Below are 13,118 nucleotides of genomic sequence, written 5' to 3' on the forward strand. Positions count from 1 at the left end.
GCAGTTTAGCCATTAAAATTAGTGTTATAAAAAAATGTAATGGCATGCAAAATGCTCATGGCAGACTGCGAAGTGAAAAAAAAGTTTTGAAGGATTTTGTACACATGATTTCATTCTTAAGAAATAGTAGAGATAAGATAGAACACAAACATCAAGGCATCACCAGCTCTCTCTGGGTAGTCTTTATAGGAGAGGAAGTAATCAGAATTTTTTTCTTATATGTCATTTGCAAAATTTCTACAACAAAAACTTTGTTTCACCTGAAATTTTGGCTTAAAGTAAAATCCAAGAAATCATATAATGACAGAATGGATCTTCCAGATCCGTTTCTCTATGTAATGTCTCTATTGGCAAGGCTGAGAATATCTACAGTTAATCTGACAAACAGAGCCCTGGCTGACTTCACTCAGCTTCCTTTTGTCTGTACTGAGTTGTTCAACCCATTTCAGAGTTAGGACTAAAGACATTTCCTCAGTGACTTTTTTTTTTTTTTGTAATAACCTTCTCTTGAACATAAGCAAAGAACTGCAAAATACCTATGTCGGCTTCTTCCTTGGATGAAACTGGGGGACTCTATTCAAAAAAGTAGAATAGCTCCCTTTTGTTTCCTCATCTTTCATTACATCCCCACACCAATTAGCTGAGTTTATTATGGTGAATAATTCACTCTTTTGCTGTTATATAGTACCTTTGTGTAAAGGGAGACTCTTTCCAAACACTTGTTAATCCTAAACACACTCTTGGAAGTAGGTACAAATTACTAGGGAGGAGAGGGGAGAGGGGGCAATGCGAAAGGTAATAAAAGAAGTCAATAAAACTGCAGATTTGTCTCAATATTCTATTAGTTAAATCGAGGCAATATTGTTCAGAAGGATGATATACATTGTGGTGAGACTGAAGAGAGAAATATTTGATACATATGTAGTTTTAACATCCTCTTTGTGGGTTTTACAGTGTTAGGCAAAAACACAGACTATGTGGCCAGACTTCTGGATTTAATTTTTGGCTTCAGTATTTTCCAGGTGGGCAATATCAAGCAAGTCATTTACCTTTTTCTGGCTTATGCTTTCTCATCTACAGGGCAAGGAATAAAAAAAAAATCCTTTATACACTGTTTTGAAAAATTTAAATAAGACTGTAAATGGAAGGCATGGAAAGTAGTTCCTTGATCTTGATAAATGTGATTAAAGTGCTCTCACCGATAAATATTTTTAAGTGACAATTTAAAAATGTAGCGACAAAGGCATTGGTTGTCTTTTTTTCAAAACTGAAAACTTGATAGACTCTAGTAAAAAAGAAACACACTTCAAATCTCCCATCAAGGTTTAACAGTACATATATTACACTACAAGTGGTTGGTAGAACAGCAACAGAACTGGATTTGATAAGTATGTACTATACAGAGAGTCTTCTGTGCAGGAGAATCCCATCTCCAGAAAAGCGATCACCCTTTGCCTTAATGAGAGGGACAAAAAAGTTACTATATAACTGGACTTAGTGAATTGACTGAAGGGAAAGCATGGTTACAGTGTAAAACTTTACTCATTGTGTGACCTTGAGTGCTTGTGTGGCATCTCACCCATGGGAAAGCTGGCATTAGTCTGTATTTGTAGTAAGTTAAACACATCCTCTTTCTGCTGCCTTCTTCAGCAAATGCTCATTACTGGTCATACACTAAACACCAAAAATATTCATAGGATTTATGCTATATTTCTTCTACTTATTTGACAAAAGAACTGCTTGCCAGTTCAACAGAGCTGACTGTTTTTTCAGATCTGGGAATCCTCCTGGGATGCATGTATTAAACTAGGTAAAGTTATCACATGAGGAGGAGAAAAAAATATTATTTTCTAGAAGAGTCTAGCCACTTTCTTTTCTCACAAGGAGAATGTAAATCTGTATCCAGTAGTGTTTAACACTTCCTGATAAGTTTCTGTCAACATAAGTGTATAGGAGAAGATCACATTTAATAACTGAATGCAAAATCAGATAATTCCACAAATTCATTTTGTTTTTATTATTCTATTTCTATTTTTCCTTGTTATTTTGTTATTACAAAAAAGTGATCATCTAAAAAAAAGTGATCATATGATTCATGCCTTTATCCTTTCATTCACTGAGAGGTCCACAAGGATAGGTAATTTATAAGTTTCAAATACATGCAGACCATGTAAAATATTTGTTGACTAAAAGGAAGAGCTAACCTCTTGTCTCCTTTTCCTACTTTCTGAGGATCTCTTCATTTCATTAGGCATCTAATTTCCTATAGTTGTAATTATACTACGTTTATTTTTAAATCTATGTTTTCACATGAACACACTATTTGTTATTATTAAATATGGAAGCACCATCCAGCTTAATACCCTTCAGCTAATGTGATTCAAGGTAACAATAGAGCCTGTTGTAAAAGTAACCTCAAAGCATCTATGTTTCTAGCCAAGGCTGGAGTCTATTTTCATTCTGAATTACATTCAAAATATGATTTACTTTGCTCAAAAGAATAATTATTCCCCAACAAAGCATGAGAACAGGGAAGAACAGTGTCCGGCTTGAGTCAGAGCACACAGTGCAGAAAACAGACAAAGCCATAGCTCTCTTCAGACATAGGTAGGTGTAATACAGGTAAAGCAACTTGAAGAGTGACAGATCAACTTGCAAAATGCAAAAATAATCCATAGGGAACTGCACCTAAGATTCACAGTTTAGTCTTCGTACTTGTACTAAGCGTTGGGACCGTCTTTATAGTGGTTTAATCTACAATTTTATATTAAAACCATCTATTGGATCTATTGAATTACTTCATGTGATTATTATTAAGTAAATTTGAGTTATTTCTCATCTTCATGCTAGAATTCACCATTCTTTCTGAACCAATATGACTTACTGTCTCTCTAAAAATGTCTATTAGTTGTTAAAAATTTATCTTCAAATTATATAATGATTGTATCATTGTGATGCTAAAATACTGACCACATGGGCTGGGGATATGGCCTAGTGGCAAGAGTGCTTGCCTCATATACATGAGGCCCTGGGTTCAATTCCCCAGCACCATATATACAGAAAATGGCCAGAAGTGGCGCTTTGGCTCAAGTGGCAGAGTGCTAGCCTTGAGCAAAAAGAAACCAGGGACAGTGCTCAGGCCCTGAGTCCAAGGCCCAGTACTGGCCAAATAAATAAATAAATAAATAAATAAATAAATAAAATACTGACCATTTTGTATACATTTACAAAATGCATGCACATTAATAAAATATGTATTGATTAAAATGCATTTTTCCTTATGAGTTATTTTTAAATAGTTTAATGTGTTTTAATATGCCATATAAATAAAATAATGATACTTGGAGTTTTCATATTAGTACCCGTTTAGAAAAGATAAAATTTTAAGTTTAACTTTTAATATTATCTTTAATAATACTAGCACCCCTTTAACAAAGATAATTTTGAAATTTCATACTTACATGGGCATCCTTCCCAGCTAGTTTACATAATTCTACCCGTTCTTTAGGAGCAGGCCAATAAATCTGTAAAACATTTCAAGGTAAGGTCAAAATTTAAATATGTTCAACACCCGGTAGTCTATAATTCTGATTAGAGAAGGAAATGTGTCATATGAAAACTTGGTAGGCATTTTAGACGTTCAGCATGAGAATTTTGGAATTTTAAGTATTTCAAAGCCTCCTAAGTAGTTTGTAAAAAATAAAATCATATAGCAAATCCATTTTTACTAATCTCACTTACCTTTGGATGTATGTGGTAACAGATACAATAGATACACTTATGTATTAATAATTTATAGAATAACATTTGTTTAAATAAGGTTAAACACTGTTTCCTGAGAGTGATGATGCATTAGGAACGTATGTGTGGAGGCGAGGGAAGCAGATCTCTGTCAAGGGCAGGAGTTACCACTTTCAGCTAAGGACTGGTGTGAATTTGTTGACAATACTTAAAAAGCCTGAACACACATACATCTGTCACTAAGCTAAATATTTTAAAGGCATTATCTTACTTGCATTTCAAAGTGGTCCTGTAAAATAGATTATTCTCATTTTCAGGTCAGAAAACTTGGTCACACAACTATTAAACAACGTGTCAGAGGATACAGAAGTAGGTTATGGCATAGTCTGTGTCAAATTCTATCTGCCTCCTAAGCAAGGAGTGTCAACTCTATAATGTTATTTGTGCAAATGGTTAAGGTCAAGGGCACCAATCACCCAGGTGGAAACTTTTAATTATATATAATAAGTCTTGAATTTATCAGAAAAAATTCTTATTTTTTAAAGTGAAGAAGTTTAGGACTTCTGTCAGAAAGTATTACAGAGTAAGGTTACAGTATATTTAGCTATATGTAAGAAGAAACAAGAGAGACAGTGTCTGTGTTGCTAACAATGTATGTTCCAAGAGGTCCTGACAGATTTGTATTGGTTATCACCACTGTTAGCAGACAATGTTTCAATAAGTGAAGAAAAAGATACCAAGCTGGCCACACAGTGAGAGTTGATAAAACTGAAAATAACAAAAGATTAAGAAATCACTTATGTTTTATAATGTTCTCCTTTAGGTATTTTTCAACTTAGGTCTTTGAGTCAAGAGTGACAGAGAATAGCCCTCACAATCTCAAAATAGACAAATACAATGTAATAGGAGGAATTGAGATAGTTTGCTCACTGAGCCAACATTTTCTTTTATTTTTTTAAATAATTACTTATTTATTGTCAAAGTGATGTACAGAGGGGTTACAGTTTCATACATAAGGCCATGGGTACATTTCTTGTACTATTTGTTACCTCCTCCCTCATTCTCCCCTCTGCCCTCCTCTGAGCCAACATTTTAAAGATCTTCAAACTACTACTCAAAGTTGGGTATAGGCAGATGGTAGAGACAGATTGTGAGAAGGCAATACATAGGATAAAGCCAAATGACCAAAGAACAAACAAAAAGTAGAGGTATGACTCAAGTGGTAGAGAAGAGCTGTGAACAAAAATGCTAAATGAGGAAGTAATTCTAAGTTTTGAATATCACGATATAGGAATTTAAAGATAATTTTATTAAAAAATGTTTCATTTGAAAGTACCTTGGAAACCTTCAAAATAAGGATTTACTGAAATTATACATTAACTTCTTATGTGTAAGAACTTAAAAGTCAGAAACAGAATTACCTTAAGTGACAACAGTCTATGGGGTATTTGATTGTGTGATTCTACACATTTACTTAGAAGGAAAAAAACATACCATTTTAGTTGTGCCACTATTTAACAGATATAGTTTTAATTATGATATATGTTAGCGAGTTTCTTTTGCTTTTCACCCATTAGAATAAGTGGTTTCCTTTAAAATAATATTTTTGATTATTAGTAAGGTATTTAAAGAAATATTTTTAATTTAATCTAAATAAAAAACAAAGACAAAAAGCTTCATATTTATTTACATGTATATATACTTATACAGAATATACTTGCATAAAACTGCCAAAAATATGTTCAAGCAATAATGTTATGGTCCAATGATCTTCTGAAGAGATACATAATTCTGCTATCCATGTTTGTCTAGTTATTCATGTGTATGTATGGTGTGTGTGTATATATGTGGTATGTGTGGGTGGGTATGGTGTGTATTCATGCCTGTGTATATAGGAGGATGTAGAAGGAGAAAGCAAGAGGAAGGAGAGACAGAAAGGTCTATATAGTTATGTGAAGAAAGAAAGATGTTAACTCTGGTTATATATAGAGTAAAATATATTTAATACCTAGCCTCAAATTATAGGTATGTCTGTAAACAAACAAAGGAAATATCTGAAATTCATAGATCATTTCACTAGACCTGTATGTTTAACAGAGAATCTCATTCTTAGAACTCATACCACACACTTAAGAATACAATGTACAGGCCAAGCAGCACTGGTTCATGCCTGTAATTCTGTCTGTTCAGGAGGCTGAAATTTAAAGGATCACAGTTTAAAGCCTGTGTTGGCAGAAAAGTTTCTGAAACTCCATTTCCAAAATAACAAGCAAAAAGCCAGACTGGAGTTGTGGCATAACTGGTAGCACACCAATTAAGTAGGCCAGCCAGATGAAAAAGTAATTCTGAGTGCAAACTCATGTACCACCACCACCACAACAAACCAATACACAGAATATCTTCAAAGTATCAGCTTTCAGGTGGGTGCTAGAAGTTCATGCCTATAATCCTAGCTGCACAGGAGGCTGAGATCCAAGTATGACAAGTCAAAGCTAGACATCGCCGAAACATCTGTGAGGCTCTTACTTCCAATGAGCTACAAAAAAAAAAAAAAAAATGCCTAAAGTGGCACTATAGTCCAAATGGTAGAGTGATAACCTAGAACACAAAAGCTCAAGGACAGTGCCCAGATCCTGAGTTCAACCCCCAGGACTGTCTGATATATAAATATATATTTATAAAGATATGTGTGTGTCTATGTGTGTATGTAACTATATGTATAGATACACACATCATATATATACATACATATGTATATCAGCTTTCTTGATTAAAGGTCATGTTTTGAGGCAGATAATTTATATCTCCCTGTTCTTTAAATTTATCAATAATAAAATACCATATATTATAATACACATATGTTACACATAATAAAATAAACATATTATAACACACATATATTACATTACACTCTCAATTTATAATCTCGACATATTAAAGGTAACATTGAGCAGGATAAAGCAATGCACACATGCTTATTTCTTTTTTTTTTTGGCCAGTCCTGGGCCTTGGACTCAGGGCCTGAGCACTGTCCCTGGCTTCTTTTTGCTCAAGACTAGCACTCTGCCACTTGAGCCACAGCGCCGCTTCTGGCCGTTTTCTGTATATGTGGTGCTGGGGAATTGAACCTAGGGCCTCGTGTATCCGAGGCAGGCACTCTTGCCACTAGGCCATATCCCCAGCCCCTCACACATGCTTATTTCAAAGTAAATGGCTGTGTTTGAAAATAATTCACAGATATTTTTCACTCAGGTACTAAGTCACAAAAGGAACAGAGTTCTTGCTCTGTCCTGAAATATTTTTTGAAGAACACTAGTTTTCAGCTAGCTTTGCACTATCTGCCAAATCTTAAATTTAAGGCTAGTGCTGTCTCTGACAAAGGAGTCTAGATCTCTAGGTGTTGATATCCAATATTGCAAACACTTGGAAACCTTGCTGTTGCTCTCTCTGCCTGTTAAAGGCAAGATGGAAAGAAATCAAGCAGAATTCTTTTGTGTTAATCCAGAGGAGTTCAAGAATTCATATCAGCTCAATTATAATAAGAGTACTATTGACAAAAATATAATTAATTAAACAATTGAGTAAACAATTGGTTTTAATTGAGTAACATTCACTTTTTTTTTTTTTTGAAACATCTCACTCTATAGGTCAGGCTGTCTCTGAACTCTATCCTCCTGCCTCACTCACCTTGTCTTGTAGTTACAGGCATGGGCCATCAAGCTCAACCTAAATGGCGATTCTTAGGATTATTGTTTGTTAACTGAAATCTGTGGGAACAGATTGGCTACACTGATGTAAACCATGAAGCCAGCATATGAGAGTTTGAGGAAAGAGGATCACAAGTTCCTGGACCACATAGACTACATAATAAGTTCAAAGCCATCCTGGGCTGAATAGACTGTCTCAAAAGTGCAAAACCAATCAACCAAACAACAACAAAAGAAAAAAAAAGTTTATAAAAATTCTGCATTGTGGAACATTTTTATTTCACTTTAGAAAAGTAACAGTAGTCAGGAGGAACTCAAAAACCAAACCCTACATTATCCTTATCAATTGTAGTTCCATTCATAATTTATGGCATTCATTAACAGTTCCCATACATAAGTTATATAAAAGCAATTATTATTTAAAAAGTAAAAATTTATAATTTTATGCAATTATGTAATGTTAAGCAAGTTAAAGAAATGTTTAAATAATGATAAGACTTTGTAACAACATCCCGAGTAAATATTAATTATGTTTGTTCGTTGTTTAATCTTCAGAGAAACAATTTAATTGACTCAAGTTAGCAAGTGCAAGGTCAGTTAAATACCCTTTGGCCCAATTCAGAGATGCCAAAACAACTGAGGAAGTTGCAAAGTATTCATAAAACATAATTAAAGACAAAAATCCAGAACCCCAGAGATAGTGGCCATCTCTATCAAATAACAGGATGCAAGTGTTTGATGATAATGAAGGTAGAAATATGCTGCTTTACATGCCACATAGAAAAAAAAAATACCACATAGTAGAAGAATCTGAAAAAAAACGACAGGGAGAGAAGGCACTGAGAAAAAATAAAAATAAAATAAAATAAACAGCACCAAACTGAAGTCTCAGTAATTGGAATTGGTCTAGTTAAGAATTGTTGCAAGGGCTGAGAATATTGCCTAGTGGCAAGAGTGCTTGAAGCCCTGGGTTTGATTCCCCAGCTCCACATATATAGAAAATGGCCAGAAGTGGCGCTATGTCTCAGGTGGCAGAGTGCTAGCCTTGAGCAAAAAGAAGCCAGGGACCATGCTCAGGCCCTGAGTCCAAGCTCCAGGACTGGCCAAAAAAAAAAAAGAATTGTTGCAAATGGGAAACTTAAGACTTCAGTTACTCGACTACTTCTTTTCAGTTTTTTATTCCAGATTTACATTTGAAACCACAATCAGAAGTCTTTTAAGAAAATGTGAATCAGTATAGAAAAAGGAATTTCACGTATCACATTCATCATACTCTCTTCTGATCTTCCCATGTAACTTCCTTGAGGCCTTCAGTCACCACTGATCTACACTTTCCTTTTTCTGAATTCAGCTCAAAACCTCTTTTGCTTTACAAAATCATTTTCTATCAACCATCTCTGTCTTCCATTATGTGTGCAATAGATGCATATCACAATCTGCTGGAAATTCCTTTTTTGCAAGTCTGTAGTTTGGGATTTTGTAGGTGTGAAGGACCAATGAATCACAGCAGATTTCGAAGATAAAAAGTCTATACTGAGCCACTCATTGACTTTTCTTTGACTCAGGTGTTTGTGAGTCTCAGTAGCTCAGACTTAAAACCCAGGCCATCCTTCATTGGGAATTTTTTTTTTAAGTTAACATTTATGGAATACTGACTGTAATTCATTTGGTCTCTTCTCATGGTCCCCCAGGTAACATTAGTCTTACCCAAAATTATGTGATCTCTTCTTATAAATCATTGTGAATTTTACTATCATCTCTCCAAAAAGGCCTTCTCTGATAACCATTCTAATGAGTTTAAGTTATTTAAAAAAATAACAACACAAAAGCACTGGACCACAGTATATTGTATTCCCATTTTATTCACCATCAGTCTGCTTATCCACCATCAGAACAAAGATCTAACTTGCTTTATTTCCCAGTATATTCTCACAGACTAAATGAGTGGCATAACTAGTAGAAACTCAGGAAATATGTTTTGTCTGTGAAAGAGAGAAATGTTATTATAATAGACACATTGAATATACACCTTAAACACAGGTATATGCTGCATGCCTGAAAGTCTAGTACTGTTTCAAAAAAATCCAAAACAAATACAAAACAAAATTTCTAAGAAATCCACTAATGGGTAAGTAATTTTTAACTTGTAATGCAATTACTCTTGCTGCTGAATGCCAAGATTTTGCAAGGAATATTATTCATAACCTTCATTACATTCTAAAGGAGTCTGGGGCTCATTGAAATTCAGTAACCACTGATATTCAGTGGCTAGAGACACTGCTTCTTTAGCATTGTATTACCGACATGTTAAGTACCCAATTATTATATTTTGAAAGGTGGCCTGCTGAGTTTCCCTTACATTTGGAAATAGAAAAAGAGTTTTGATTAGAATTCTGGCAGAAGTGTGAGCAGTCAGACAGCATCCTGAGTGTCCATTACAGTGACCAGATGGGTTCTGTGTATCACCACTGAGGTGGGGGAGCAGAGCGTCCATGAACGAGCTGATTGTTTCACCACCCAGATTACTGGACAGCATGTGCTCAGCAGGCAACCAGAAGAGATTAATCACCATGAAACCAAGAAGAGTGCCTTCTACCACAAGTTCACTGACTCTGATATTCTCATGGTTCGAAGTTTTTACATTTTCTGTATTTTAAGTACTAAGCAAGGAAAAAGAAGTAATTTTCTTGTGTCAATAACTTTTTCTTGAATGGGGAGGTTATTCATCATAACTCTTTTCTCCTAAATGCTAACAGAGTAGAAATATTACATGGATTTTTTTTAATAGGCCACAGAGTAAGTTAATAGAATGATCGGGAGGTCATTCTGCTTTATGAAGATTTTCTGCTTATCCTCAATGAAAAACAATCAAAGGCAGGATCCTCATGTATGAAAACCTTCTTGTTTCAGACTTCCTAAAGGAAAAAAGAATAACAAAGCTCCTTTCATGTAAGGGGAAGATGAATGTGTGAGTACTCCAGCGAAAATTATGATGTCTGAGTTTTCTCCTCACTTAATTTACTTATTTTTTTTTATGATGTAAGTGCTCAAAATAAAGGCCTAGTTTGGTAGATTTAGAGTATTGTAGGTAATACTATATTTTAGATACCCATTTTAGTGTCTAATAAGGACAAAAAGTTTTAAACCTACATTATCATTATACTAAGGAAGAAGAAAATCATCACACTTATAAAAGTAGAATTTCCTTATATTTTAATTAGAAAGGTCATTATTATAATGTCCAATTTTAACCTAAATAATTTAGGTTTTCTTTGTGTGTGTGTGTGTGTGTGTGTGTGTGTGTGTGTGTGTGTATGGGAGGGGGGCTGCTCCTCCTGGAACTTGAATCCAATATTTCCCTTATCATGGCTCTTTTTTAATAGCCAAAAGAGCAAAATTTTTTAATGAATGTAGGGAATGTAGGTTTTGATTTAAACAAAATAATGTGAAATTATTTCAGGTTATTAAAATATATGTGTAATTGTCAAATGTATATATTGCTTTCATGCATTGTTTTATTTTTCATTTTAAATCTATAAAAGTGACCTTCTTATCCAAAGTAAAATTCATATTTTATACCTTACATATTTTTTTCTAGAGGCACAGAGAACTTTTACATCAAAATCAAATGTAAATTTCTTTAGACAGAAAATGTTTAAATATTATACTGATTTTGCATTCAAAATTATAAATTTAGGGCTAATAGACTCTGCCTTCAAATTAAAGAAGATTTGGTTTTCTAATACAGCAATTCTTTGAATATTTTGTATATAGTATTCCCACACACCTCAATCTCAACCTAAAAAATAAAAATGAAAAAAAAAATAAGTATTACTTCAAAATAAAAAAATTTTGAGCCAGGCCTCTGTGGCTCAAACCTATAATCCTAGCTACCAGGATGCTGAGATTTGAGAATGACGGTTCAAAAGCAGTCCATGGAAGGAAAGCCCCTGTGAGACTGTTTCTGATCTTCAATTAGCCATTCAAAAACTGGAAGTGGTGTTGTGGCTCAAGTGGTAGAGCACTAGCTGTAAGCACAAAGAGGTTCAGGGACAACACCCAGGCCCTGAATTCAAGGCTCACAACTGACCAAAGCAAAAACAAAACAACAACAAAAAAGGAAATGTGGGGTTGGAATGCAGCTCCTAAATAGAGTGCTGACCTGGTAGATAGGAGGCTTTGATCTGATCCCCAACATTACACACACACACACACACACACACACACACACACACACACACTATATATATATACTATATACACACTATATATATATATATATATGGAGATCAATTTTGCTTGAAGATTAATTTGAAGAATACTTAAAAATCAGCCAAGGCATGGGTATGTGCATCTTTTAACTTGGTTTTCTGTTCATAACTTAGCTTTTCTGGAACATATCAAAAATACTACTTAAAACCATGGGAAATAAGAAACCATTTTAGTTGATGCCATTAACACAGAATATGTAAATACAATCTTAGCAAGGATATTAAGATTTACATGCTGCTATGATTCTAAAATGATACTTTTAGAACAATATTCAGTCAGTTTCCCATTAAACCTTGTAATACAACTACATTCTTTTGAGTTTTATTTTTATTTATTTTATTTTATTTTTATGAGTTGAATGATGCTACATGAGGAGTTTAAGTAATGGAAAAGTCAAATGAGATACATCCTTGAGAAGTAAACATTTTCAAGGTACTTTCCAAGAATCACTTACATATTTTTGGAAATGGGAGATTTAAAAATGTTTACTTCTCCTTTAGGAAGTTAATGTTTCCTGACTCAGCTGCATCATTGGTCCAACAACTTTCCATGGTAAAGAGTCAGGTGCTGGGAAAACAGCTTTGTCAGGTCCTTCAGACGTGCTCACTTTTGAGGCAGAGTTGGAACATGCCTTTATTCTGAGCTACTAAGAAGGCAGAAGTAGCAAGATTGTGGTCAGATCTTGGGCCCAGGCAAATCAATAGACTCTCTCTCTGACAAACAAGCTAAAGTAGTAAGGATCAGGTGGTAGAGTGCCTGTTAGAAAGCATAAAGCCCTAAGTTAAATGTCATTTCACCTAAGTGAAATGACAAAACAAACAATAACAACAACAAAACCCATCAGATACCCCCACCAAAGATGCCCTTGCAGTTGAGAAAGTTTCTGTGGGATATCAGGAAGACTGAGGACTGATGACTCAATGGCAAAGACTGACAACTGTCTGTGAAAGAAGAGGACCCACTTGGTATAAACTTACATATACCAAGTAGAACACATGGGAGCCATTAACAAGAATGTGATGCCATGAGGTCATCTTGCATCCAGTTCAGAAAAGTTTACTGAAAAGAATTCTGAAGGCAATGCCTGGCAATAGGTGAACTTTATGTTAAAATATGGGACACACTAGCGAGAAAAGCAATGCAGTCCTCTTTATCCAGAGAACTACAGCAGTAACTTCATGAAATACAAATTTTAAATCTGAAAAAGACACACAAGAAAGAAAAGGCAAATATAAATATCTGAAAAGGGAGAAGTGGACCATGCAGCTGATCTTCTCCCTTCTTTCCTGAAGAATCAGTGTATTGAACAAACATGGGGAAGAAAGCCAGTTAGAGAGTTCTTACTAATAGTAGACCTTTTTATTTGTAGGTACATCTAAGATGACCTCAGAAGCCATG

The 13,118-nt window shown here is 34.6% G+C and overlaps 1 protein-coding gene across 3 annotated transcripts in view; it reads right to left on the reverse strand.

Annotated features, from left to right (window-relative positions):
• Window positions 1-13,118, reverse strand: part of Sema3d (semaphorin 3D) — a 172,759-nt gene that overhangs the window by 79,353 nt on the left and 80,288 nt on the right. For all 3 annotated transcript variants that reach the window (XR_007210077.1, XM_048339924.1, XM_048339925.1), the window contains exon 4: window positions 3,462-3,524. Coding sequence is in view for 2 of the 3 variants with exons in the window: in XM_048339924.1 (XP_048195881.1) it covers window positions 3,462-3,524 (63 nt within the window). In the remaining variant the exon portion in view is untranslated. The remainder of the gene's footprint in view (window positions 1-3,461; window positions 3,525-13,118) is intronic.

This window comes from Perognathus longimembris, chromosome 2 (assembly GCF_023159225.1).
Source record: "Perognathus longimembris pacificus isolate PPM17 chromosome 2, ASM2315922v1, whole genome shotgun sequence".
NCBI classification, from domain to species: domain Eukaryota; kingdom Metazoa; phylum Chordata; class Mammalia; order Rodentia; family Heteromyidae; genus Perognathus; species Perognathus longimembris.